The sequence below is a fragment of the Meriones unguiculatus genome, chromosome 1, assembly GCF_030254825.1.
Source record: "Meriones unguiculatus strain TT.TT164.6M chromosome 1, Bangor_MerUng_6.1, whole genome shotgun sequence".
Classification (NCBI taxonomy): domain Eukaryota; kingdom Metazoa; phylum Chordata; class Mammalia; order Rodentia; family Muridae; genus Meriones; species Meriones unguiculatus.
The window spans coordinates 194242551-194270194 of record NC_083349.1 but is presented as its reverse complement, the minus strand read 5'-3'; the positions used below and the strand labels follow the sequence as shown (position 1 = coordinate 194270194).

The following is a 27644-nucleotide window of genomic DNA, read 5'->3' as shown; positions in this document are numbered from 1 at the left end:
TTTCAAGTGCTGGATTACATGTATGCTTCACCCATCCTAGTGGAGTTTTTTCTTTTTAAAGATCAGCATGCAGAAGCCCTAGGATCACAAATAAATATTCATATTCTCTTTCTTGTAATATTGCAATGTGTGTCTGAACCATGTTTTTCTTATCCATTCATCTGTTGATAGACACTTAGGATGATTCCATATTGGCTACTGAAAATGATTCTTTACAAGGTGTAAGACACATTGGTTTCATTTTCTTCAGTACATACCTAATGGGATTGCTGGAGTTTTGGTTGGTTGGTTTTGGTTTTTTGAGACAGGGTTTCTTTGTGTAGCTCTGGCTGTCCTGGAATTCACTTTGTAGACTAGGCTGGCTTCGAACTTGGAGATCCTCCTTCCTCTACCTCCCAAGTGCCAGGATCTGGAACTTAAAGTAGTTTGATTGTTTGAGTACTCCCCACAGTTTTCTGTAACAACTTTACTTTGTTTACTAAACTTTACCTTACTTTTTGTGTTCTCTTGTATTTAGTGGCTTTAGATCTTCCTTTAACAGTTTAGATTTCACATTTGCATAATAAATATTGCTGAGTATCTGCTGTATTTGAGGCATGGGATGTGGAACTTGTGAATCAGCACACAACTTCAGCTGACTGGTGGAGCAACATAGCCATTGAATGAATCATGCTGGTTTAGGAAATACAGATGATGAAGAAGCTTGCACTTGTATTTACCCTTATCCATCTTCAAAAAAAAAAAAATCATGACAGAACTAGAACAATTAGCTTTCTATCCTCTTTCCTAAGTCATGTCTGTGATCTGCATTCAGTTCTTCCCATCTCTAATATTTACTCTTTCTTACTCTTTTCTTCTTGAACCCCCTTGTACATTTGTTTTCATATATGTGTGCATATGAGGGAGAGCGTGTTGTTTTGTTTTGTTTTCCATTCTGGGATTGTATGACCTTGCTTACCACACATTTTTAGCCCATCCATTTTCCTGCAAATTTTGTGATTGCATTTTTATTTATATATACCACATTTTCATTATCCATTTATCTGGTGATTCCAATTCCTTCCTATAGTGAATAAAATAACTATGAACGTCAGGTGCAAATATCTCTATGATAGGGTATGTAGTTCTATAAGCATATGCCCAGAAGTGAAGCAGCTGGTTGATACAGTAATTCTGTATCTAGTTTTTTGTTTCTTATTTGCAATTTTTCACAATAAAGTTTATAAAAAAAGATTGGAGTGGTAACTGGATGGAATAAAGATCATTAATGCAGCATAGACCATTTTTGCTAGCATATTATAAAATTAACTGTGCTTTCATAGTTCTTTATGCTTTACTTTGTAGACAGTGGTTTCTTTTAACCCTCACCACAATCAGAAATCGTTTCATTCCTCCCTCAAATTCGCCTTTGCTTGCCAGCCTCTTTTTTGAGACAGGGATTCATTGTGATGTAGGTGTGGCTGGTCTGGAACTTTCTCTGAAGATCAGGGTAGTCTCCAATTTACAGAGATGTATCTGGGTCTGCCTCTGGAGCCTGAGCCTCGCTCCCGATGTTTGCTTCCCCTTTTTAGGCAAACCTGTCCTCCATTAATCCTGGCAACCACTGGTGCTTTTACTGTCCCAGTAGTTTTACATTTGAATGTTATACAAAGGTGAATCAACAGTTTCTAATCTTCTAAAGCTGTCTTCTTTGAATGAGCGTGATGCCTGTGAAGTGTGTTGTGTGTATCAATGAATTGTTTGTTTCATTGTTGAGTAGTGTTGCATCCACTTGGTGAAGGGAAGCTGGTTTGTAGTTAATCTGTGGGACATTTGCGTAGTTTTTGCTGCTGTGAACATGTTTTACCTTTCAGCAGCAAAAGTTTCAAAGTGAGAATACCGAGTTGATGGTAAATGTTTAACTCAAATGGGCTGCGCCTTTTGGAATTTTTTTTTTTTAAAGATTTATTTATTATGTATACAATGTTTTACCTGCAGGCCAGAAGAGGTCAGCAGATCTCATTTAGATGGTTGTGAGCCACCATGTGGTTGCTGGGAATTGAACTCAGGACCTGTAGGAAGAGCTGCCAGTGCTCTTAACCTCTGAGCCATCTCTCCAGCCTCCACCTTTTGGGATTTTAACCTGTAACATTTGGGAGTTCTAGTTGCCTAGTGGCCTCACAGAGACTTGATATTCTCAGTTTTGTTCTAGTCATCGTAATAGGTACATAGTGGGGTCTTACTCTAGTTTTAATTTTCATTTCCCAAACAACTTACGATGCTGAATATCTTTTCTTATTCTAATTGTCCTTTTAAATTTTTCTTTGTGAGTGGGACATTAGTGGCACACCCCTCCTTTAATCCCACACTTGGGAAGCAGAGGCAGGTGGGAATTTGAGGCTAGCCTGGCCTGCAGAGTAAGCTCCAGTACAACTAGGGCAGCCCTAGGACACAGAGAAACCCTATCTCAAAAACCCAAAATATTTCTTTGTTTGTGTGCCAAGTTCATGAATGTGTGTGGCGTGTGCACAAGTATGTGTGTGCAGTTGTGATCACCCATATGATTTTTTTAATTAAAATATAATTAGATCACTTCCTTCCTCCCTCCAGCTCTTCCATGCCCTCCCCTCATTTCCTCTCAAATTCATGGCCTCTTTTTCTTACTGTTACCTCTCTCTCATATGTGTGTGTATATATATATTAAAGAAATGCAGCCTGCTGAAGTGGTTTGATATTGTGTGTATGATTCCAGGACTGACTACTTTGTATTGGATAACTAATTAAGGGGTTCATTCTTAGAGAGACTTCATTCTGCCTCTCTCAGCAATCACCAGTTGTCTGTGGTTTGTTGTCTAGAGGTGTGGCCCTGTGATATTTCTTGTTTTAGCAGGTCTGTTATTGTTCAGGTCTCACCTAAGCAGCCATGGTGGTGGAATTAACATGGATATAGCGTCCCTGTCAGGTCTATAAGACGGTCTCACAGCAGAATTTCCCGTCCTCTGGTTCTTACAGTCTTTCCACTCCTTCTCCTGTGTTGTTCCCTAAGCCTTAGGTGAAGGAACTGTGGTGTCTGCTGGGACTGGGCTCCCCACGATTAGTTGAATATTTACCTATCTAATACATATAATTCTCTTTCCTTTTCTTTCTCTGTGTGTACATGTATTTATGTATACATAGCCGTGTATGTGTGCATTTATGTGCGTCTGTATCTGTGTGTATGAGTGTATCTGTGTATGTATATGTGTTGCGTGTGTATGTGTGTCTTAAATGAAGTTATGCTACTTGGGCTGACAGTGCTCTCTGCCAGAGCCATAAACTCTGTAACAAAACCCTAGTATTAGCAGGAGAACCTGCCTTCAGGTTGTTGGTTAGGGTAGTCCAGGTGAATCTCAAGACAAAACAGGTGATCACTAATTTTTTTGGTTGCCTTTCAAAGGCTGAAGGTAAGTCCCTATTGCTGACATTCCACACACTCTGGACATAGGACTTGGAAGATTTGAGCTGTAACTAACTTGAAAGCTTCTTTTGTGCAGTCTAGTTTCATAGTACCAGAAGGTGCAATGTAAGTTGCCACAGAGGGAGTCCTGTGTGGACACACATCTGGGCGTGATCCACAGCAGTAACCAGCATGGCAAGATATCCCTAAAGATGGAGCAGTAGCGCTCATAGCTGGGTACCAAACAACAGCTATCTAATTGGATTATGGCCCATTTAACATGAAGGAAATCATGCCTGGTACTGAAACCTAGCCAACCAGCTGAGGATAGTGAAGTCATGGAGATTGGAGAACCCAGCGCTACCTCTTTACTAGACCAGCATTATTTTAAACTGCATTCGAAAACTTCTTTATACCCACAGTTAAGTGTAGCTCTTGCTGTGCATAAAAGAAGAAAATGGAAACCATTTCAGAAAGCCACCTTATTTTTTGAGACAGGGTCTCTCACTAAACCCTAAGTTTACATAGCTTTGCCAGCCTTTGCCCTTGCATGCTGGGATTAAAGGCATGCGCCACACTACACCTGGCCAGGTTCTTTATACAGTGTCTGTATACTTCACTTTGACTAATGATTTGCAAGTGTATTCTTTTAGCAAATTCTTGTTTACCTTTTTAAAGTCAATGTACTTTTCAGAACAAAAGTTTTAAGTATCATTGGGTATAGTCCATTAGTTTTTAAAAAGTGGAACTTCAAAAAATCTATCTGTGTAATCTGGGTTTACAAAGAGTTTAGTTTTACATTTGACATTTAGCATAGGATGAATTTTGAGGTAATTTTTATACTTAAATCAGGTGGTTTTGTTTTGTTTTGCTTAGAGATGTCTAGTTTTCCAGCCTTATTCTCAAAAATATTATTTCTTTATTGAATTGTATTCGCATGTATGTCAAAAATCAGCTTACCATAATTGTATGGATTTATTTCTGGATTTTTCTACTTGGCTCTATTGATCAGCGGCTCTTTGTGTTAATTTTACATTATTTTGATACTATGTCAAAGTAAGATTTATAATCGAGTAGTTTGAATATGCAACTTTGTTTTTATTTTAAAACTTGTCTGGCTTTTCTACTTAATGTGTCTTTCCATTAAAATTTTAGTCATCTGTCTTTGTAACAATTCTATTAAAGACTGTAACTGGAGCTGTAGTAAAGCAGTGTGGGAGACCTGTCCAGTTACATGTATGACTTTCATTATATTTCTGTTAGACAGCACTAACCTGGACTGTCTTTTCAGGAATTTACAATTGTTTAGAATGTAATGATTTATGCCAGCAGCATGGTTCATATCTGTAATCTCAGTGCTTTTGACTGGAGGCAGAAGGATCAGTAGTTCAATACCTTTCTCAGCTACATAGCAAGTTTGAGCTCACCTTGGGCTGTATAAAATCCATGTTAAAACACAGGAACAGAACAAACAAAATATGAAGGTTTGGGCATATCCCCTCTGTGTATGTTCTTTCTTATGAATTCTCAGGGCAGCAAGTGTGGGAAATTGGAACTAAAAAATTTATATCATGGCAACACCTCTGCAGCTTTATTAAACCTATTAAAGGTCAGTTTCCATGTAATTACTGTTCTTTGTAATTATAATAGTCTTAACATCTTGTTTGTCAGGAGGGTTATAAACTTGAAGACAAAAATGACATTGTATTTCTTGTAAAAAGTTTATTATGTTGTGAATGTTTATAAGCACTTGGTCTGAGCAGATGTTAAAACACAATCCTCTACAGTAGTCCTTTTTAGTCAGTCAAAGAGAGGAAGAAAATCTTACAGCTGTAATTATCTTTTAGGTTGAATCATATCCATTTGTGGCTTGGTCAGTTTTGCATTTTCAAGCAACCTGGTGCTTGTGACAGCAAAAAGTGAGAAAGAAAAATGGAATTGCAAAGAAGTGTAATTCATAGAAAAGGGATTATGTTTTCGATTTGATTGGAAGTAGGGCCACATTAAGAAAAGGGAATCAGCAAAAAGAGGGAAAAAAGTTTTGGGTGTGTGCTATAAGGAATGTAAGGCCACAGAGCCAAGCAAAGATGAATAAGGCAGCGATCTCAACATAAAGCAATGACCAGGGCTAAAGAAAGGCATGAGCATGGAGAGGATAGGCTTGTTTGAAAGAGTGCTGTAACATTAATTTTGATAAGGTCATTAATTGGTCCAGAGGCTGAACCTCTGGATAAAGTAGAAGGAAATAAAATCCTGAAACCAGGGCAGAGAAGTATTAAAAAAGAAAGTTTTCTGAGAAAATTGGAAAGAATGGGCATGAGAGTGCTAGGTTTCACTCTCTTGAGCTTGGATTGTCATAAAGAAAATGTTTCTGATTTGTGTTTATCATTATGGTCAGTAGTTGAGTCCTAATATTGAGTAAATTCCTTGAAGAAATGTACAGACCAAAGATCATTGTATTTTTGATTGTTATTCAACAGTGTGTGGTGTTTATAATAATACAAAGTTGGATATGACTTGTATACTAGCCATTAGCTTATAGCCCTTTTAAGTAGGGTGCTATATCTGTCATTGAGTTTGCTTCAGGTGGACCAAGTATACATTTGTGTTGTCAGCATGATTACTAAGAGTGTTGTTTTAAAGTAAAAAGTGTCTTGGTGTGCATGATTTTTATATTTAAGATGTGTTTGCTCTAATGGAATGGAATACTGTATAGCTGATAAGAATTAGACAGAACTGTATGTATTGACATAGAAATACATTCAAGATATTATTGCTTGAGGAATAATACAGGTTGGAGAACAATGTTACATTAAAAAAAAAAATAACAGCAAACACAGGGGATCCCTGGGGCAGGATGGCTGGATGGCTACTGTGGTCAAGTTAGAGCTCTGGGCCAGGTGAGAGACCCTGTTTCTATAAATAAGGTGGAGAGCTGGTCTAGGAAGGCATCCAGAATCAACTTTTGATCATCACATGTGCACATATGTACATGTACAGTGTATTCTCCCAAATTGTACTCACATACGTGAACATGCAAACACATACTCACTATATATACATTCAAATAAAAGAAAAAATATAATAAAAAGCTAATAATTTTCAGCAGATGTTCTAAAATTTCATTGAAACCATTAATAAAACATCCTTTAATAAGCTATAACTTCAGTATGAGATTATATGTATTTGGTCCTATATAAATAGCATTATATTAAAATTGTATACTAATAGAAATTAAAATTATAGCTATCATTCTACCATTATAAGTTTATAACATTTAACTTTTACTTTCCTCTTCCCTGTATGTGTCTAATTCTTCCTTAATTAACATCAAAGTACAGAATACAATATCATATTTTAAAATTATATTCTATAGTGTTTTCCTCTATAGTCTAGTATATAGTATTTTTCAACATGTGCTAGTTTATTTCCATGTTTACACCTTTTGGCTATTATGGGTAGTGCTGATATGTATATTCTATATAGTTATTTTTCCAAAGAGCGCTTTTTATTAGAATTGGAATTTGCACGATTTTTTATGTTTTATATTTAAGTTACATTACCTCCAGCTTTATTTTCCTATAATTTATTTGTTGAAGAAACTTTGCCATTTACTGCAGATAATGTCTTTGCAGTTGTTACATTGGTGACAGTATCCCCATATCACCTCTTGCTTTGTTTCTCTGTCCTTTTAATTTATTTTCGTAGTTGGTAGTTGGATGTAGAGGTATGCTCCAAGGTTTTGTTTGGGGGGTACTGCCTGTGATGGTGGCAGGCTCATTCACGGGGTGTACGGTGTCTCCGGGAGACTCTTGTGTTTTCTCAGCCCCCACGCTCAGCAAACCATGCTGCAGACGGCAGTTCTGGTTTGTAAAACTTCCTCATTCCTGTGAGGTGATGTTACTCTTTACAGGTTTGTTTTTTCTCTTTTTTTCCTCCTCTTTTTCTCTTTTCTCTATGTGTGTGCATGCATGTGCACATAGATATGCCGTGGTGCCTTCTGGAAGCAAATGACAAGTTTGAGGAGTCGGCTGTCTCCTCCCACGTGGGCTCCGGGGATGGAGGTCAGGTCGTCAGGCCTGGTGCTGAGTGTCTTCACTCACTGACCCCCAACTGTTATAGTTTGCAAAAAATAAACCGTAAATAAGAGAGAGTGGATGGCAGGGACAGTATGTAGCTTGCACAGTCTAATGCATTCTCTCTCTGGGCCTTATGGGAAACTATAATTTGCTGACTTTAAGCCATTCATCTTTAATTGCTTAGTGCTTCTAATTCATCAAAATTGCGTCGTAGTGATATTTTGATTATCAGTCTCTGACTTGGGAGGAACAGTTGAATACATAGAAGCTCACTTTTCACCATGTTTAGTCACCGTAGGGATTGACAAAGAAAAGATGAGGAATTCATTTCCTCTTGCTTGTCACTGTCAAAAACAATGATCTAGTTCTAGAGCATTCACTACAGATCCTTTAAATTTTGAGGTCATTACAAAGTAATAGAGCTCACCATACTTGTTTCAAGATACTGCGGTATTATCATTATTGAGGTTCAGAGGTTCTGTATTTGATCAGAAAGGGACTATTGAGGTTACTTCGGTGATCATCGTCATCACTGTTAGTTTTTCTTTTAAACAAAGTTAAACACATTTTACTTATTTATATTATGTGTATGGACATTTTGTCTGCATGTATGTCTGTGCAACATGTGTGTTCCTGGTGAGCTCAAGTCACAAGAGGGTGTTACATTTCCTGAAACTGGAGTTATAGGTTGTGAGCTGCTATGTAGGTGCTGTTAATTAAACCCAGGTCTTCTGAAAAAGCATCCACTGAACCATCTCTCTAGCCTCAAGTTTTTATTCTCCGATATGACATCATACTCCAGATTAATCTTGTCTAATCCCAGACTTGGAATTAACTACTTTCTAACAGATCGTTTGAATGAAAAATAGTATTTAGATAACAAAGATTGGGTAGGGAAAATGTTCATTATTAATGGGTTAGTTATTGCCTCTGGGATGTTTCAGTGAGAAGAGCTAGGAAGTGTGTGCATGTGCATTAAGACCAATCCATATTGCTGCTTAATATTGAAGGCTGGAGCTCTGTTTAGTCTTACTGATTTTATTGGTTCCTTCCACAATTTCAGTAAAATTGCTAATTTGCTTTATTTTACAATATACACTCATAACATTTAAAGAATAACAGTACTAATAGTAACTGCAATAAGAATTTACTAAAACATTTATATCTTTTTAGGTTTTGTCTGTGAGATACATACTGTTTGTTTTAAAATTCTCTTGGACTAGTTCTTTTTGATATATTATAATGATATTTGGAGAGCTCTATTTGTTTGAATGCTTTCTGTTTTTAGATCTTTTTAATATTGTTTTGTACTTAGTAAAATGTTTATATGGTTCAGTATCAAACTGAAGATCAAGGTCTATTCAGAAACATTTGTCTTCAATCCCTGTCTTTTTCACATATTTCCTTTTCTTTTTTTATTATTATTATTTTTTATATTTCCTTTTCTTACGTGTGGTGAAAATTACATGTGTATCCTATCCTTTTAGGTATTTAAATATATTTACTTTGACTTGCCTTCTTAAAAAACCTTTTTTAACCAATTATTGAATCTTTATTTTATTTTTTAATATTTTTTTATTTTTAAATAATTTATACATTCACTCGTATCCCACCTGTAGCCCTCTCCCCCTTTCCCTCCCAATCCTCCCCTCCTTCCCTCATCTCCTCCCTGCCCCCTTCCAAGTCCACTGAGGGGGTGTCCTCTCCTTCAATCTGGCCCTAGCTTATCAGGTATCTTCAGGATGGTTGCAGTGTCCTTATCTCTGGCCTAGCAAGGCTGCTCCTCCCTTAGGGAGGAGGGGAAGCTCAATGAGCCAGACATTTTTTAGTTCATGTCAGAAACAATTCCTGTCCCCCTTACTAGGGAACCCACTTGGATACTGAGCTACATGGGCTATGTCTGAGCAGGGGTTGTAGGTTATATCCATGCGTGGTCCTTGGTTGGATAAACAGTCTCATAGAAGACCCCTGTGCCCAGATAAATTTGGATCCCTGTCCCCTCTAGGTTATACTAATTCCTCCTTCCTTCATATGATTCCCTACACGCTGCTGAAGGCTTCATTATGGGGTCTTAGCATCTGCTTTGATATGCTGCTAAGTAGAGTCTTTCAGGTGCCTTCTGTGGTAGGCTACTGTCCTGTTACTTGTTTTCTCCTATTTCCAATGTCCATCCCCTTTGTCTTTCTAGATGAGGATTGATCATCTTACCCCTGGACTTCTTTCTTGTTTATCTTCTTTAGGTGTACATATTTTAGTGTGTTTATCCTATCTTACAGGTCTATATTAGTAAGTATATACCGTGTGTGTCTTTCTGCTTTTGGGATACCTCACTCAGGATAATTTTTTTTTTCTAGATTCCACCATTTGCCTGCAAAATTCATGATTTCCTTGTTTTTAATTGCTGAGTAGTATTCCATTGTGTAAAAGTACCACAGTTTCTGTATCCATTCCTCCATTGATGAACATCTGGGTTGTTTCAAGGTTCTGGCTATTACGAATGAAGCTGCTACAAACATGGTTGAGCAAATGTCCTTGTTGTGTACTTGAACATCTTTTGGATATATGCCTAGGAGTGGTATAGCTGGATCTTGAGGTAGCACTATTCCTAATTGTCTGAGAAAATGCCAGATTGATTTCCATAGTGGTTGTACAAGTTTACATTCCTACCAGCAATGGAGGAGGGTTCCCCTTTCTCCACAGCCTCTCCAGCATCCATTGTCTCTTGAGTTTTTGATCTTAGCCATTCCGATGGGTGTAAGATAAAACCCAGAATTTCCAAAACAATCCTGTACAACAACAGATCCTCTGGAGGTATCTCCATCCCTGATCTCAAGTTGTACTACAGAGCAATAAAAACGGCTTGGTACTGGCATAGAAACAGAAAGGTGGATCAATGGAACCGAATAGAAGACCCAGAAATAAACCCTATACCTGTGAGTACTTGATTTTTGACAAGGAAGCCAAAATCATTCAATGGAAAAAAGATAGCATCTTCAACAAATGGTGCTGGTCCAACTGGGTGTCTACATGCAGAAAAATGAAACTAGATCCATATTTATCACCCTGCACAAAACTAAAGTCCAAGTGGATCAAAGACCTCAACATAAAACCAGATACTCTAAATCGACTAGAAGAAAAAGTGGGGAATACCCTAGAACTCATTGGCACAGGAGACAACTTCCTGAACAGAACACCATCAGCGCAGGCCCTAAGAGAAACAGTCAATAAATGGGACCTCATGAAACTGAAAAGCTTTTGTAAAGCAAAAGACACTGTCTTCAGAACAAAACGACAGCCTACAGATTGGGAAAGGATCTTCACCAACTCAACATCTGACAGAGGGCTGATATCTGGAATATATAAAGAACTAAAGAAGTTAAAAGGCAATAATTCAAGCAATCCAATTAAAAAATGAGGTATGGAGCTAAACAGAGAATACAGAATGGCAGAGAAACACATAAGGAGATGTTCAACATCCCTCAGAGAGATCAAAACAACCCTGAGATTTCACCTTACACCCATCAGAAACTTTTTTTTTTTTTAAAGAGAGATCAGGCTATGGTAGAACATAAAGTTGTTCTGCAGTCTTGTTTACATCTACATAGTACCTGTATTTCAGTGTATCAGTGTGTCCTAGTTTATTCAACATGTCATATCCCTTTGATAGATAGCAGAATGAATCTTCACATTCTTTTTGAATGCATTCACAATGAATACTTTGTATCTATTTACTTTTTAGCCAGTGTAGTTTTGGGATAGCTCCAGAAATACAGAATTGTTGGGTTGGAGGATTAAAGCATATATATTTGTGTCAGATGCAACCAGTGACTATACCATTTTGTATTTCATCAGCCTGCTTTCTTACAGTTTGTCTATCCAGGCTGCCGTTAAATACTTGGAGTTTTGCCAGTAGGATAGGTGAGAAATTGTATTTAAATGTAGTTTTAATTTGCATTTCTCTTACTATGAAATTGAACATACTTTCAAATGGTTATAAGTCATTCACATTTCATTTTAGTAACTAATTTGACATCTGTGAAGCTGACATGCAGCACTATAGAAAAGCTGTTCTTTTCCTAGAGATGCATTAACAACTGCTTGAGGTTAGTACACATGTGAAAATTCTAGGGTTGTGTGTTATCTTTCCAATGTTGTGAACAACTTTTGGGAGATTTAAAGGTCTCTCCCTGTCTTTTCCTTTCTCCTAAGATTTTATTTTATTTTATTTTATTTTTTGGTACATTGGGGACATGATAGAAAGAGGTTAAAACAAAACAAACAAACAAAAACATCACTGAGTGGCCAGGTGATGGTGGTGCCTTCCTTTAATTCTAGCACTCAGGAGGCAGAGGCAGGCAGCTTTCTTGAGTTGGAGTTCAGCTTGGTCTATAGAGTGAGTTCCAAGACAGCCAAGGCTAAGATCAAACACTCAAGTGACAACACAAGCTGGAGAGGATGTGAACCCTTCTCCACTGCTGGTGGGAATGTAAACTTCTACAACCACTTTGGAAATCAATCTGGGGCTTTCTCAGACAATTAGGAATAGTGCTTCCTCAAGAAGCCATTCTTGCTTAGGCCATTAGTGAATGACCTTAGTGTGTAATCTCAGTATGTGTGTAATAAATGAAGTCAAGGCAGTTCATCTGCTCTTTCAAAAAGTTCCTTGGCTTCTGCCGTCCTTGTTCCTTTGCCTTTTGATTTCTGTGGCTTTTTGTTGCTGTTGTTCTTTAGACAGGTTCTTCTATATCCCAGGATGGCCTCAAATTTGCTATGTAGCTGAGGACATCTTGAACTTTTGATTCTTCAACCTCTACCTTCCAAGTGCTGGGTTTGCAAGGTACTCATGAGCATGTTTGTGTATGTGGTGCTGGGGACTAGAGCTCAGACAGTGACTCTGCAAGTGCTCTACGGCTGAGCTGTATTCCCAGCCCCTCTATGTGACTCTTAAATTCTGTTCTGTAAAATTTGGTTCCCTGCTAGTTTAGAGTTCCTATTGCTGTGACAGATACCTAGAAAGGCAGTGTAAAAGTGGAAGGAGTTATTCTGGCTCACATTTTTGGAAGTTTCAGTTCTTGATTCTAAACGTGGGTTGAGGCAGTAGAGCATCATGGTGGGAGGGTGTTGGTAGAACGGAGCTACTTACCTCAGGTCAGCTAGGAAGCGCAAAGGGAGAGGGACGGGGACAAGGGCATACCTCCAATAGCCTGTGCTTTCCTTCTAGACCCCATTCTTGAAGTTCCTAGCGCCTCCCAAAGTAAGGCCCACCAACTCCGGAGCAGGTTTTCATAATAAGCCTTTTATGGAGGGGATCCTACAGTGTATTCTAATGCCAGCTTTCTTCAGATTTTACATGGGGGTCCCCCCCGCCAAGACAGTTTCGACACATAATCCTGTGCTTCTGAGTTCCAGGCTTGTATGACCTCTACCTCCATGTCATTAAGCACGTTAATAACTTCCCTATATTCTAGCCGACATAAACCCAGCTACTCCAAGCTATAAATTTGTTAGTTTTCTTTGGTTTGCTCCATTGCCCTTTCTCCAAATATGCTTATCCTTCACTCCTCTTTCAGGTTCCATCCTAAAAAACGTATTACACAGGTCGTTTGAAGCCTGTTGCAAGTTTTCTAAGCAGAATGTTATCTGGTTTCAGCTGTGATTACTGTATGGCTTTCTAACTGGTTTCACTTCTGGTTTGCACTTTTCAAGTAAGTCTGCCTTTTGTAGCAAAACTGGGGGTTTCAATCAAACGTAAATGCGATCTTTACTTCCAATGTTAAAGCACTTCAGAGCTCTTGTCAGACTTCTTTCAAATGTTATTGTAAAAGCTCTTGCAATCTTGGTATTGCCTAAGTAATTTTGAATTTCTGTAAATACTTGCTCTTCATTGTCACCTTGTTTCTAGGCTTTTGCCCCTGCTGGTCCTCTGACTGGGTATGCTCTGCTTTTTACTGCTTAGCTTCTGCTCGCTTTTAGACAGGTAGTCACTGCACCCTGTATATATACTCTTTTCATGGTGCTTGTCATACTATTCTATAGTTGTGTTTGTGTGTGCCTCTTCTACCATAAACACTATGAGGAGACAGGTTCCAAGAGTGTGGCCTAAACCTGGATGCTTAGTATATAACAACCATTATGTTCCAGGTAGAGCTCCTGCTGACATCTACCTGACAGTGTAGTGTGGATGGAGGAGTGGGTTTGAGTAGAGCAGGAGACAAATAACAAGAGAAATGTTCTGTCTTTCTTTGTTTCTTTGTTCCCTCCCTCCCTCCCTCCCTCCCTCTTTCTTCCTCCCTTCACCCCTCCCTCCCTCCCTCCCTCCCTCTTTCTTCCTCCCTTCACCCCTCCCTCCCTCCTTCCCTCCCTCTTTCTTCTTCCCTTCACCCCTCCCTCCTTCCCTCCCTCTTTCTTCTTCCCTTCACCCCTCCCTCCTTCCCTCCCTCTTCCTCCCTCCCTCCCTCCCTCCCTCCCTCCCTCCCTCCCTCTTTCTTCCTCCCTTCACCCCTCCCTCCCTCCCTCCCTCCCTCCCTCCCTCCCTCTTTCTTCCTCCCTTCACCCCTCCCTCCCTCCCTCCCTCTTTCTTCCTCCCTTCACCCCTCTCTCCCTCCCTCCCTCTTTCTTCCTCCCTCCCTCCCTCCCTTTCTTTCTTTCTTTCTTTCTTTTATACATAGTTGATCCTTATACTTTTGGGAAAATAAATATAAAATCTTTTAAAGATCCTTTCATTGTTACTGATTTAAAGTTGAAATTGCCTTTTAAAAGATGTAATATGTATTTTGTATTGGTGGTCTATGGCAAGAAGATTATTCAGATCTTTTAAATGTATCAGACTATTTTTTCTAATTAATTAATTAGCTTTACTCCCAACCACATTTTCCCCTCTCTCCTTTCCTTCCAGCCCCCCCCCCCATCCACTCCTCCTCCCTTTCTCTTCAGACAGTAGAGGCCTCCCGTGGAGATCAACCAGCCTTGACTTAATGAGTTGCAGTAAGACTAGGCACATCTTCTGTTGAGGCTAAATGAGGCAGTCCAGCTAGGGGGCTGTGCCAGATTCTTAATGTGTTTTATTTATATTCCCCAAATCAGAGCTATGGTAATCAAGAGGTATTAGAAGCATCATTTAGAAGAAGCAGTGAGAAGCAATGGTTAATGTGGATATAGAAAAAAGTTATAGGGCTGAGTTACACAATACTAGAATAAAGTGCATACTTTAAATTTGTTTTATTCATTTTTTTGTGAATTTCACACTGTGCAGCACAATCCGACTTATCTCCCAGTCCCTCCATCCTCTGCCCTTGCAACCTCCCTCCACAAAAGAAAACAAACAAGCAAAACATTTAGTCCTGGAAACTGCCCTGTGTCTGACAATGTATCTCTTTGCCCAAACACCTTTTCTTGGAAATGATCATTGCAGTGAGTCATGGGTCTAGTTCAAGGCCCCTGGCTTCTGCTATGCTGTCAGTACTGGGTAATCACTGGAACTTTTCTAGGATACCCTGTTGTTGCTCCGTGTCATGGAGACACTGCAGCTTTGGTTCTGCAGGACCAGCCCCTTCACACGCGCCAGCAGTTCATAGATGGGGTAGATGCTGGGGTCAACGCAAAGTCTGGGATCTAGGTCTGGGTGGCAGGTGAGTTGGTCAGCCTGACAGCTCTCTCATGCTCATGCTGTCAGGGCCAGCTCCTGCATCCACACCGTCTGGGCTGGCATTGTCCAGGGTTGGGACAGCAAGGGGTGAGGGATATGGGGCCATCTCTCTTTTAACCCCATGCCACAGCACTTGACCATCAGGCAGTTCACGTGCAACACTCCTCCCCTCAACAGTCTTTCCACCTCCCAGCCCACCTGGTTAAGCTCTGCTGTGCTTTCCAGGTGAGGTACTGGCCCACTCTCCCAAGTGCTGCAGTTGGGAAGGTTAGGACCAGCTTTTGAGAGAGCTGTAGCTAGTGAGGGGTGGGCCAGCCCTGTACAGCACTCAGGCATTTCAACATGGCCCCAGGCAGCAGCCGAGAATAAGGATGTCTGCATGGCCTTCGGTGGTAATAGACCCTTGTTGCTGCAGGGCCCTTGGCAGCAGATGCACCAGCACCTCACCAGGGACTCAGGTGGCAGTGCTAGCTACTCACATCAGGCTGTTTCTCACTACCCTCCAGTCTCTTCATTGTGCGCACAATGGATTGCTTCTCTTTTTCTTCAGTCTCTCCAGCATTTACTTGTTCATTGTAGTGGTACACAGGGTCCTGGGTGTCTGGGGTTGTCTCAGGAATGCTATGCCTGCCTGTGTCACATGGCACTGGGTGGGGGTTGTCTTGGGTGTGCTCCAAATTATGTTCTTATAACATAAAAGATACGTTACATTCATTATCACTTGTAAAGGATGTCTTTCGAATCTATGTAAGAAGTGGGAAATAGTAAGATCTGGAGAAGACGGGAACCACACAAGGAGAGCAACAGAACCAGAAAATTTGAACACAGGGGTCTTTCCAGAGACTCATACTCCAACCAAGTACCATCCATGGAGATAACTTAGAACCCTGCACAGATGTAGCCCATGGCAGTTTAGTGTCCAAGTGGATTCCATAGTAATGCGAAGAGGGACTGTCTCTGACATAAACTGATTGGCCTGCTCTTTGATCACCTCCCCCTGAGGGGGGAGCAGCCTTACTGGGCCACAGAAGGTGACAATGCAGCCACTCCTGATGAGATTTGATAGACTAAAATCAGAAGGAGAAGAGGACCTCCCCTATCAGTGGACTTGGGGAGGGGCATTCGTGAAGAAGGGGGAGGAAAAGCAGGATTAGGAGGGGTGGAGGGAGGGGTTTATGAGGGGATACAAAGTGAATAAAGTGTAATTAATAAAAGTTAAAAAAAAAGGACATCTATCCTCATTCAAGATTTCTCTGGTTTATACACACGTCATTAAGATGAATACATTTTCCTCAGGAAAACAGTGTCCACATGGTTAGAAGATACAAAAGATGATGTGCTTAAGGTAAATTTGGTCTTTGGAAGAATTAGCTATCCAGAGAGAGTAAACTGTAGAGCTGAAATTAATAAAATGTTATGTAGTAAAATGGTAGAGAAAAAAATTTCACTTTCTAAATGTCTATATACTTGGTAATATAAATATATTTAGTTGTGCTTTTTAAATGCTGTTATTTTAACTTTCCAAATTTTAGATTTTTAATTAGAAACTGAGAACTTAAGACTGAACTATATGACACTGAACACAAGGATAAGGTAAAGCAAATGGAAAATGGGATGGGATGTGCTTGTACACAGACTGATTCCATTAGTAGGTTCATAAAGAGGCTTGCTCTGCATTTCTTCTGTTAAACTTCGCACTTCTTCCTGTAGAAGAGCAGGGTTTTATTTCTGCATTAAAATACCATGCTCTGGTATCTTGCTATGGGAACTAGAAAATTTACAGCAAATATGAGGCATACAGTTAGATTTGCTGGTATTTTCTGGATGGTGCTTATGACTGAAAGTAGTTCCCAGTGGATGTTGTCCTTCCTTAAGATGGGATTCCATCAAGAGGTGTGAAGTATTCTATCAAAAAGCGAGGAATAGTCTATCAAGAAGTGAGAACTATTCTATTAAGAAGTGAGAAATTTGTAGATTTGAAAATGTAGGAAGCAACAGACAGGATCCATTAAGCTTATTTCAACATATTTCACCAGCTATTCTGGCCTTAGTAAACTAATATTATGCAGATCAAAGTAGATGCCGTATGAGGACTGGTACAAAGTACAGGTCAGTTTTTATATAAAGTCAGCTCAGGAGTATCTCACAGCCCTCTGCAGTCCCAAAGGAAAACTGTTAAAGAAATGATAGATCCTTTAAAGACTGTTTTTCTGCTCTCTGCAAGTGGTTGTTGAACAGTAAGTGATTTTTCTTTTAAATTGTGAAGTCATTTTATATGTATTTACAGATATTTACTCTTATCGTCCCATCTTTTTCCTTCATAGTAACCACTTTCTGAGTACCTTTCTGAGTGTTCATGTACTCACACACTCATGAAGCAGCTAAACTTTACATTCTTTGGCATTACTCATTTTCCACAGAACTCCAGGCCTGTTAGAAAACATAGCTCCACTTTTACTGGATTACACTCTGAGGCAGGTAGGGACTTGTTGAACTATTTGGAGTGGATCCAGTCTATCCTGCCACATATTGTAATGGTTTCATTGGGATACAACCTCACACATTTTTCTATTGAGTACTTTGGACTTTTAATTCTCTCTTGTGTACAAAATCATTTTTCTCTAATTTATTGCTTGCCTGCTTTGTTTCTGTGTTTTGCAAAAGTGTAGTGTGTTTTTTAAATTCAAGAAAGTAAAGCTATTTCCTCCTTAAAATTATCTAAGCTCCAGTGTTATCCGTGTTTTTCCCAATTTCATACTTTTTATATGTCTGAGATGAATTTTTATAGATGTGTTTAGTGACGTCTCAGTATTGGGATTTTAGACTCAGGTTTTGTTCTTACCTGTGTGACCTTTAAAAAGTTACTTAACATTTCTGTGCTGCTTTCTTTATGAAATGGAGATGATACTAGGACCATTTCTCATAAATGAGGGATGCAAATGTGGAAAATGTTTAAACCTGTTGGTTGTATTCTTACGTGTATGGGTAGGCATCTCATTTCCCCCATAAGGCCAGCTGTCTTAGTGATATTTATTGAAAGTTTTCTTAATTTTAAAAATAATGACTTTATTTACTTATATTTTGTGTATGTGAGTGTTTTGCTTGCATTTATATAAGTGAACCACATGTGTGCATGGTGCTTAAGGAGGCCAGAGTTGGGCACTGATCCCCTGAAACTGGAGTTAACAGACAGTTGTGAGCTGCCATGTGGGTGCTGGGAACTGAACCTGTGTCCTCTGCAAGAGCAAGAAATGCTCTTAACTGCTGGGTCATCTCTCCAGTTTAAATTTCATTCTTTTCCCCAAAGTGTCTTTATTTATAGGCTTTAAAGTCTCTTTTGAGCTTTTGTTTTGTTTAAGTCCTTTGCTTCTGAACTGTGATTGCTTAATAGTTCTAAGAACCGACACCTAACGGGTGGAGGCCCTTTTCTTTCTTTTATAAAATTATTTTGGCTTTTCTTGGCCTTCCTTTTTCTTCTATATAATATTTTAGAAACTTAGCGCTTACAAAACATTCTCTTGAAGTCTTAGCGTGGAAAAGAGACATGCAACTAACTAGCCAGTTAGACTGGAGACTGTAATCTTATTAATACTTTAACTAGTGGGCCTAGCTTTAGAAATTATCTGTTATATACTATAGAGATGAAGCCTATACATTGCACTAGGATATTAGGAATATGACTGAATAAAATACTGTAAAAATACAAATCCTTACCTAACAGATCACAGGTTGCCTTGAGGTGTACAGCCCAAGGCACCTCAGAAAATTCTCAGGAGTATTTCAAACTTTTTTTGGAAGGCAGCAATATTTGCTGAAAACTGTGGACTTTGAGTTCAAAGTAGTTTTTTATGCTTGGCTGTGTAACCTTCATGTGATTGCTGTATTATTTGGTGATACTAGCATTCAGGAAGCTAAGGCAAGAGAGTCAGGGAGTTCAGGGCCATCCTCCACAGCAAGTTAAGGATTCAAGGCCTGGACTACTTGAGACTTTATCTAAAACAACAACAACAACAAACTTTGGGCAGAGTGCAGGGAACCTCATGGAAGAAGGGGGAGATAGATGCTGGAGGGGATAGGCACTCCACAAGGAGGAAACCAACAGAGCCAAAAAACCTGGACCCAAGGAGTCCTGCAGACACCCATACTCCAACCAAGGACCATGCATGGAGAGGACCTCAACTCCCTGCTCAGATGTAGCCCATGGCTGCTCAGTTTCCAAGTGGGTTCCCTAGTAAGGAAATCAGGGGCTGTCTCTGACATGAACTCAGTGGCCAGCTTTTTGATCGCCTCTCCCTGTGGGGTACAGCCTTGCCAGGCCACAAAGGAAGAACAGCCAGTCCTGATGAGACCCTATAAGCTAGGGTCAGATAGAAGGGGAGGAGGTCCTCCCCTGTAAGTGGCCTAAGGGAGGGGCATAGGGGGAGAAGAAGGAAGGTGGGTGGGACTGGGAGGAGATGGGGGGGGGCTACAGCCGAGATACAAAATAAATATATTGTAGTAATAAACAAACAAACAAATGCCTCGTAAATTGTTGCAGTCATCTTTTGATTTTGTTTGTGACTCGTACTCTAGGGACTGGCCTCCGTGGAGGACAATCTAAAACTTCTGAACTTTTCTATTTCTCAGGTGCTGAGGTGATGCCTCGTTTATTTTGATTTTTTTTAATGGTAAAAGTTTTATACTAATGGTTTTAATATTGCTTGTGCATTATATATGTAATATATTTTAAATAATTAAACTTGCATATTTTCATTGTCCTGCTAATAAAGTGGTCTCTTTTGAGTTCCTTTGTTAGATTTAGATGATGTAGTGTAGGTGTAATACATAGGAAGACAGAAGAGCACAGCGTAGCTTTCATTTTGTGCAGTTTAACTATCGTTTTGTATCTTTTGTTGTTCCAGAAAGTTAATGGTGTAGACATTTGAATAGGAAGAAGTAAAACGATTTGTTTACTTTTCAGAAATTGCTAAATTCATTTCCAGAGATTTTAAGACTTGATACGTATATTATGTAGCCCTCCTCTTGTGGGAGTGGAGACCTGAGCCTTTTTGTAACACTCTGTGGTGTTTGGGAGAAGAATGAGTGGTTTGGAATTTGTCTAGGTTTCTTAAGTTCTGGGAAACTTTTCAAACAGTTGAAAGGTTTCTATTTATTGTTTTTCCTTTTGCTGTACTGTTTCACATTTATTTAGATCCAATCACCCATTTTATAATATAGGACTAATGTATCTTAAATTCACAGTTTAAATAATTTACAAATAATTTAGAGTTAGGCTTTGCTTTAGAGTTAGTCTGATTACTGACTGAGTGGTTTTGTTTATTTGTTTGTTTATTTTAATAAAAGATAGAGCTTTATCTGGCTAACATACAGACTTTACAGAAAATGTTTTCTTTGTAATTTTTCTTCATATGTTCAAAGTGCCAGCCAAAGACCTAGAAAGGTTAAGCTGAGTCCTCCTGTGCTCTTTACATAAAAATTGATTCTTGATGAAAAATAAATATAGAAAATGAAATTTTAAAAATGTAACATGAATGAATAAGGCTTATGACAATTTGATAGGGCTGGAGATGACTTAGCGTTTAAGTCACGAGCACCAAAGTGGTAGTTCCCAGTGATTTATAACTCTTTCCAGGGGAGATAGTCCCTCTTTTGACCCTGTAGGCAGTACCTGTACATGGCTCAGAGACATGCAACAAAACACTTCTATACATAAAATAAATGTAAAAATATTTTAAAAATTTAATATTCTTAAAACTTTCCCAAGAACAACACTAATTTTGTGTAGTTTAAAACATTGCTTACTTTTAAAGATTATGTGTGTGCTTGTATGTGCGTGTGCATGTGTGTGCGTGCACACATGCACAAACAATGTGCATATCCCTGCATGGGCTTGTGGAGAACAGAGCCAACACTGGACCTTTCTCTCTCACGGTCTGCCTTAGTTTTTCAGACAGGTTTCTCACTGAACCTAGAGCCCCTTGTTTTAGCTAGACTGGCTGACCAGCGAGTTTCTAGGAGCCACCAGCCATGATTTGTGCTGCCTGGCTTTCATGTAGGTGCTGGGGATTTGAACTGAGATCCTTACACTGTGCAGGAAGCAAGAACACTACTTACCGGGCTATCTTCCCAGGCCAAAAAGTATTTCTTTTCTTAAAACAGAATTGTAAAGTTAGATGGAAAGGGGGATATTTTAAAATGTGATCGTTACCACCAGAGGTTGCTTGTAAGCCAAGAGGATGAGTACTAGGGAAATGTGCAGATGTGTATCAAGTAATGAAAATAATGTAATAACAATAACTTCAAAGTATTTTATTTACAGTGAGTCATTTCAGTTTTCTACCTCTGTGTTCTTTGGAAAACTTAATTTTGAATATAGTAACTTTAAAGAGTTATAAACTCCATTGTGGAGTTTTCAATTAAACTTTTATTAGCTACTCATTATCTAATAAGTCTTGTCTCAAGTTTTTTAAACTAAGCTATCCTGAATGAGTCATTTGATTTTTAGCAGTAAATTTTATTCATCTTCTATCCATAGTGTATCATACTCAGCAATCATATGAGAATAATCTTTGAATATGTTGTTTATTCTTTCAGAAATAACAGCCATTTTTATTTATCTTATCCTTTTTGTTGTTTTTTGTAGGAGCCAGTGTTCGAACATTCTCTCCGTTTTATTTTCTGGCGGAGCCAGTGGACACACTCTCAGTTAGAGGTTCTTCTGTTGTATTAAACTGCTCAGCATATTCTGAGCCTTCTCCAAAAATTGAATGGAAAAAAGATGGAACTTTTTTAAACTTAGTATCCGATGATCGCCGACAGCTTCTCCCAGATGGATCTTTATTCATCAGCAGTGTGGTGCATTCCAAACACAATAAGCCTGATGAAGGTTTCTATCAGTGTGTAGCCACTGTTGATAATCTTGGAACTATTGTGAGTAGAACAGCAAAGCTCACAGTAGCAGGTAAGTCCTGTTTAGTGATTTCCTTGGATTTTCTGTTTTTATAAGGTCTAAATCTAAAAGCAGTGTGCAGTAGTTTTCACTTACGTGGTGATGTCATTTATCTTGTGAGTTGTATATGCTCTTGTTTATGAGGCTGTACTCATTTGGTTAGGGTTGTGTAGAATACACTGGCACTCTTTTTGACTGTCTTAAGGTTCAGGGTTGCTGTCAGAACTACTAAGCAGTGTTTTCTTTTACCTTGGAAATGGAAGAGGTAGTTCTGTTGGGAAATTGATGGCTTTAAAGCCTACTCATACTAATTCGTGTGGCTTAGTAACACTTTAGTAAAGCCCGCATCCCGGTTCCTGACAGTAGGGTTTAGTGGACAGCAAGTGAAAAAAAGATACAAGAAAGAAGCTGTAAAAGAGATGGTTAGAGCATAAATGATAAGCAGAAGCCTGGCTTCAGTGATATAGAGGAAGTCAGTACATTAAACTTCAACCAATTAAAAGGAGTGCAGTCACAATTCAATGTGAATGCGTGGAATAATGTAAAAATATTGTGGTAAGTTAAAGAAGCCAGTCATAAACAACTGAGCACTGTTGAAGCTCACATAAAAAGTGCTCAGCATAGGAGAATGTATATATAGAGAAAACAAGTTGACTGGTTTCCTAGGGCTAAGTACCTGCTATGGGAACTGAATCCAGCAATACAGGGAATACAAATGAGTAGTTTCTTTAAGAGATGCTAAAAGGGTTAACGTCTGGATGTTTTTACACAGCTTGTTCATACAGAGTTCTGTACTTCAAGTGGGAAACTTCATGGCTTATGAATCATTTATTTTAAAATTTAAAAAAGATATTGTCAAATTTGCCTTTTTAAAAGACTACACACATTTTTGGTTGCAAACAGAACTAGTTTTAGTCATGGCTAGAAAACAGGGAAGTTCAGAGGTCCTCTGTGGAAGGCTCCTGTCCTGTTCCCTGTCTTCTCACACTTCTGATTTCTATCCTATTTGCCCTTCTGAATGAGGGTTAAGCATCTTCCCTAGGGTTCTCCTTGATTGTTTAGCTTCTTTAGGACTATAGGTTTTCCTATGTTTATCTTATATTATATGGGTAATATCCACTTAGAAATGAGAATATACCATGTGTGTCTTTCTGCTCCTGGGTTACCTCACTCAGGATGATCTTTTAGTTCCAGCCATTTGCCTGCAAATTTTATGATTTCCTTGTTTTTAATTGCTGAGTAGTATTCCATTGTATAAATGTACCACAATTCCTGTATCAGTTCTTCGGTTGAAGGACATCTAGTTTGTATCCAGATTCTGGCTATTATGAGTAAAGCTGCAATGAACATAGTTGAGCAAATGTCCTTTCTGTGTGGTTGAGCATCTTTCAGATATATGCCCAGGCGTGGTAGAGCTGGATCTTGAGGTAGCACTATTCCTAATTTTCTGAGAAAGCACTGGATTGATTTCCAAAGTGAAACAGATGCCGAGACTCACAACCAAACTTTGGGCAGAGTGCAGGGAATCTTATGGAAGAAGGGGTAGATAGAAAGATTTGTAGGGGACAGGAGCTTCACAAGGAGACAACATAGCCAAAAGAGCTGGGCCCTGGAGGACCTGCAGAGACTGATGAATCAATCAAGGACCATGCATGGGGGGACCTAGACCCCTGCTCAGATGTAGCCCATGGGCAGCTATGTCTCCATATGGGTACCCTAGTAAGGGGAATAGTCACTGGCATGAACGTGGTGGCCTGCTCTTTGATCAACTCCCCCTGGCAGGGTGGCCTCAGTAGGCCACAGAGAAAAAGGATCCAGAGTCCTGATGAGACCTGATAGGCGAGGGTTAGAGGACCTCCCCTATCAGTGGACTAGGGAAGAAACAGAGTAGGGGAAGAGGAAGGGAGAGTAGGACCAGGAGAAAACGAGGGAGGGGGCCAGGATACTAAGAAAATAAATTGTAATAAATAATAATAATAATAATAATAAAATAATGTTAAAAACGAAATAGAAAAAAATAAATAAAACAGGGAAGTTTTCAAAGAATACTAAAGAGGTAGTTCACGGAATTAAATATGAGGCTGCTTTTCCCTGGGCTGTCTCTTTTCTGCACAGATGACGTTTGTGTTGTTTTTCCCGGAGTGTAACCTAGCTGTTCGTGTTGTGTGCCCAACGGTTGGGGAATGGCGTGGGCTACATACAGACATTCATGCCAACTCCATATCATTCCCACTCTTTTCTCTGCATTTCTCCAGAGGGAGCACAGGAGCTGAGGCAGTCTTTGCCTTGACATGTCACTGACTAGTTTATCCATCTGCTTTCTCTATTCATAAACTTTTTGAAATTTCTTGTCTGACAAATCCCCGTATGTTGTTATGGGTTTATGCTTTTTAAAATTACTCATTTTCACAAAACCTCTAAAGGGAGTATTTCTTGCTTAAAAAACTAGCAGACATTCTTCCCAAGATTTATTAACTACTTTCCACCTAGCTTTATTAGATTCTGTGTTTAATCTTTGTTAATTTCCTTTCCCTGGCTTTTATTTGTTTGTTTACCAAATAGATATTTAGAAAGTTTTATCTTTCATGCTTTCCTTTGAAAATCTCCTTAATATAAAAACAAAGAAAACACATAGCAGGACGAGAAAGCTTGGGTCTTTTTTATTATTTGGACTAAGTTACCCTCATAAAATTAGAAAGCCTAGAGTAATTGTTAACAGTTTATTTCCTAGTCTTTACAGAGACACTGCTGAGCACAGTAGAGTCACTGTAAGGTGCTGTAAGTGTGCACCAGGCACAGCACATGAATTACTTAGGCTAATCACACTGTGAGTGCTAGGAGTTTCATTAAACTGATAAAGAAACTGAAACTTAGAATCCGTAACTTAACACCTTTGTGTAACAATGAAAGACGGAATTAATTTAAACTCAAGATTGGGACTCCAGTGGCCGACTAATGCTCTTAAGCCAGTATATTCTGTGGCATCTAGACGATAGTTACAAGGATAGAATCAAGAAACCTCATGTAGTCTCACAAATCTTGATATGCCTTCCAGATCTCCCAGTTAACGTTTCAACATCTTCTTTGTAATTCCCTGTCCTAATTAGGTTTCTAGTACTGTGGCAAAACACTGACCAAAAGCATCTTGGGGAGGAAGGGTTATTTCAGCTTACAGCTCATGGGTCACATCCTTTAGGTAGGAAATCAGGATAGGAACTTAACAAGGCAGGAATTTGGAAGCAGGAACTGAAGCAGAGGTCATGAAGAGTGCTGCTTACTGGTTTGCTGTCCCATGGCTTGTTTATCCTGCTTTCCCTCCCTCCCTCCCTCCCTCCCTCCCTCCCTCCCTCCCTCCCTCCCTCCCTTCTTTCCTTCTTTCCTTCCTTCCTTCTTTCTCCTTCCTTCCTTCCTTCCTTCCTTCCTTCCTTCCTTCCTTCCTTCCTTCCTTCCTTCCTTCCTCTTTTCTTTTTCCTTTTCTTTCTGTTTTTTGAGACAGGGTTTCTCTGTGTAACCTTGGCTGTCCTGGACTTGCTTTGTAGACCAGGTTGGCCTCAAACTCACATCAATCCGCCTGCCTCTGCCTCCCAGAGTGCTGGGATTACAGGCCTGCCCCACCACACACAGCTTTGTCCTGCTTTCTTTAAGCACCCATGATCACCTGTCCAAGATCACCTCCTGTGAGATGGGCCCTGCCACATTAGTCATTAATGAAGACAGCACCTCACACCCTTGCCAACAGGGCAGTTTTATGGAAGCATTTTCTCAACTGTGGTTCTGTCTTCTCTGATAACTCCACCTTGTGTTGAGTTGACACAAAACTATCCAGCACGTTACCCAAATGCACATTTTCCCCTGAACCATTGAGAGTAGTAGGTGGCAGACATGTTAAATGTGCCTGAATGTGTAAGCATGCACTTCCCAAACACAAGGACAGCTCCGAAGTAACCGTGGGCTTTCATAAAAATAAAAAATTAATGTAAAGCTGTCATTTCATACAGATTTGAAAGATCATGGGGGAAGGGGATACGGAAACCACCCTTCTTTTTATCTGGTCTAAGATTTTATGTTCCGTTTTATAATTATATATCCTTATGCTCATTTGATACAAAACAGGGCCTCAGGTTTCCTTGTTTAATGTTTTTATTTCCTGCTAGGAAGAGCCTGAGATGCTTGTTTTAGGGAGGGGTACCACAGAATTATGTAGTGTTCTCGGTGTAGCACCGAGGTCTGTGATGCTCTGTGGCTAGTGATGTTTGCTTTGCTACTTATGACCTATACAGTATTTCTTCACCTGAAAATAAGGTCAGTTTTTATAATTATTAATTGGTACTTGGGGAACAAATGTTTTGGCATTTTATAAATACACTATTCCTCATCAGTTTTCACTAATAGTGATACTATCCATTGAAAGATTGTTGCTGAATCAACTGTTAAGATAGTGGCTGGTAAATGGCTGTTGTTACTACTTCTGTCATCTCTATTCAGTAGATCCTTTCTGCTGTTTGTTAATGTTAACATGAGTCAACAGATTCCTGGTTTAATAATGTGCTGGTGCCATTATTCTAGAAACTTTTCAGTCTTGATTTCTCTTAAACTGTTTTTTCCTTTATATATTAAGGTTAAAGTTTGATCTAATGGCATAAATTAAGGAGCCTACTTCACCTTGTTCTTTCCCTGTACCACGCTTAGAATTGGCCTCCACTCCAGGGACATTGGCTCCTTGCAGTGGAGAATGATACTTAGAAATCATGAAGTCACCATTTGTACACACTGTTAAAGAAGTAATGTTGATTCAGGCTAGGGAATATGTAGGTGTATATATGTGTGTTTGAATATTTATACATGTCATTGTCGTTGGTTATATATACAAAATGTCTACCCATGCTTTTATAGCTACATAGTTCTGTATCTGTAGTCAGATAAGCCATAAGTCTATACTGAGTACTTTCATCATGGAATATGCCATAGCATTATTCAATCCTTATCATTTTTCACATTGCACCTTGCTTTTACAGCTAGGAGGGATTTGATGTACCTTATCCTTAATGCATTTATTTATTTATTATTTGCTCTATATCTGTGTATGTAGCCAAATTTTTGACCCATGAACTGACCTTCTTGGCCCTGATTGTACCATATTTTGTGACCACATGAGCTGTGTGGGTACTAGGCTATAAAACTATATTTTAGAGTAATATTTAATGACTTTTTTTTTAAATTATCCAGGTCTTCCAAGATTTACCAGCCAACCAGAACCTTCCTCAGTCTATGTTGGAAACAGTGCAATTCTGAATTGTGAAGTTAATGCAGATTTAGTCCCATTTGTAAGGTGGGAACAGAACAGACAGCCCCTTCTTCTGGATGACAGGGTTGTCAAACTTCCAAGCGGAACACTGGTTGTCAGCAATGTGACTGAAGGAGATGGGGGACTCTACCGCTGTGTAGTTGAAAGTGGTGGGCCACCGAAGTTTAGTGATGAAGCGGAATTGAAAGTTCTTCAAGGTACATTATACCATTGTCAGGATTGATGGTTTTGTGTTTAATGGATAAAACTGT

The 27644-nt window shown here is 39.3% G+C and overlaps 1 protein-coding gene across 11 annotated transcripts in view; it reads left to right on the top strand.

Moving 5' to 3' along the window:
- The window catches only part of Neo1 (neogenin 1), a 179217-nt gene that overhangs the window by 27305 nt on the left and 124268 nt on the right, over positions 1-27644 (top strand). For all 11 annotated transcript variants that reach the window (XM_060375121.1, XM_060375114.1, XM_060375132.1 and 8 more), the window contains exons 2-3: positions 21783-22100; positions 27315-27590. In XM_060375121.1, coding sequence (XP_060231104.1) covers positions 21783-22100; positions 27315-27590 — 594 coding nt within the window. The remainder of the gene's footprint in view (positions 1-21782; positions 22101-27314; positions 27591-27644) is intronic.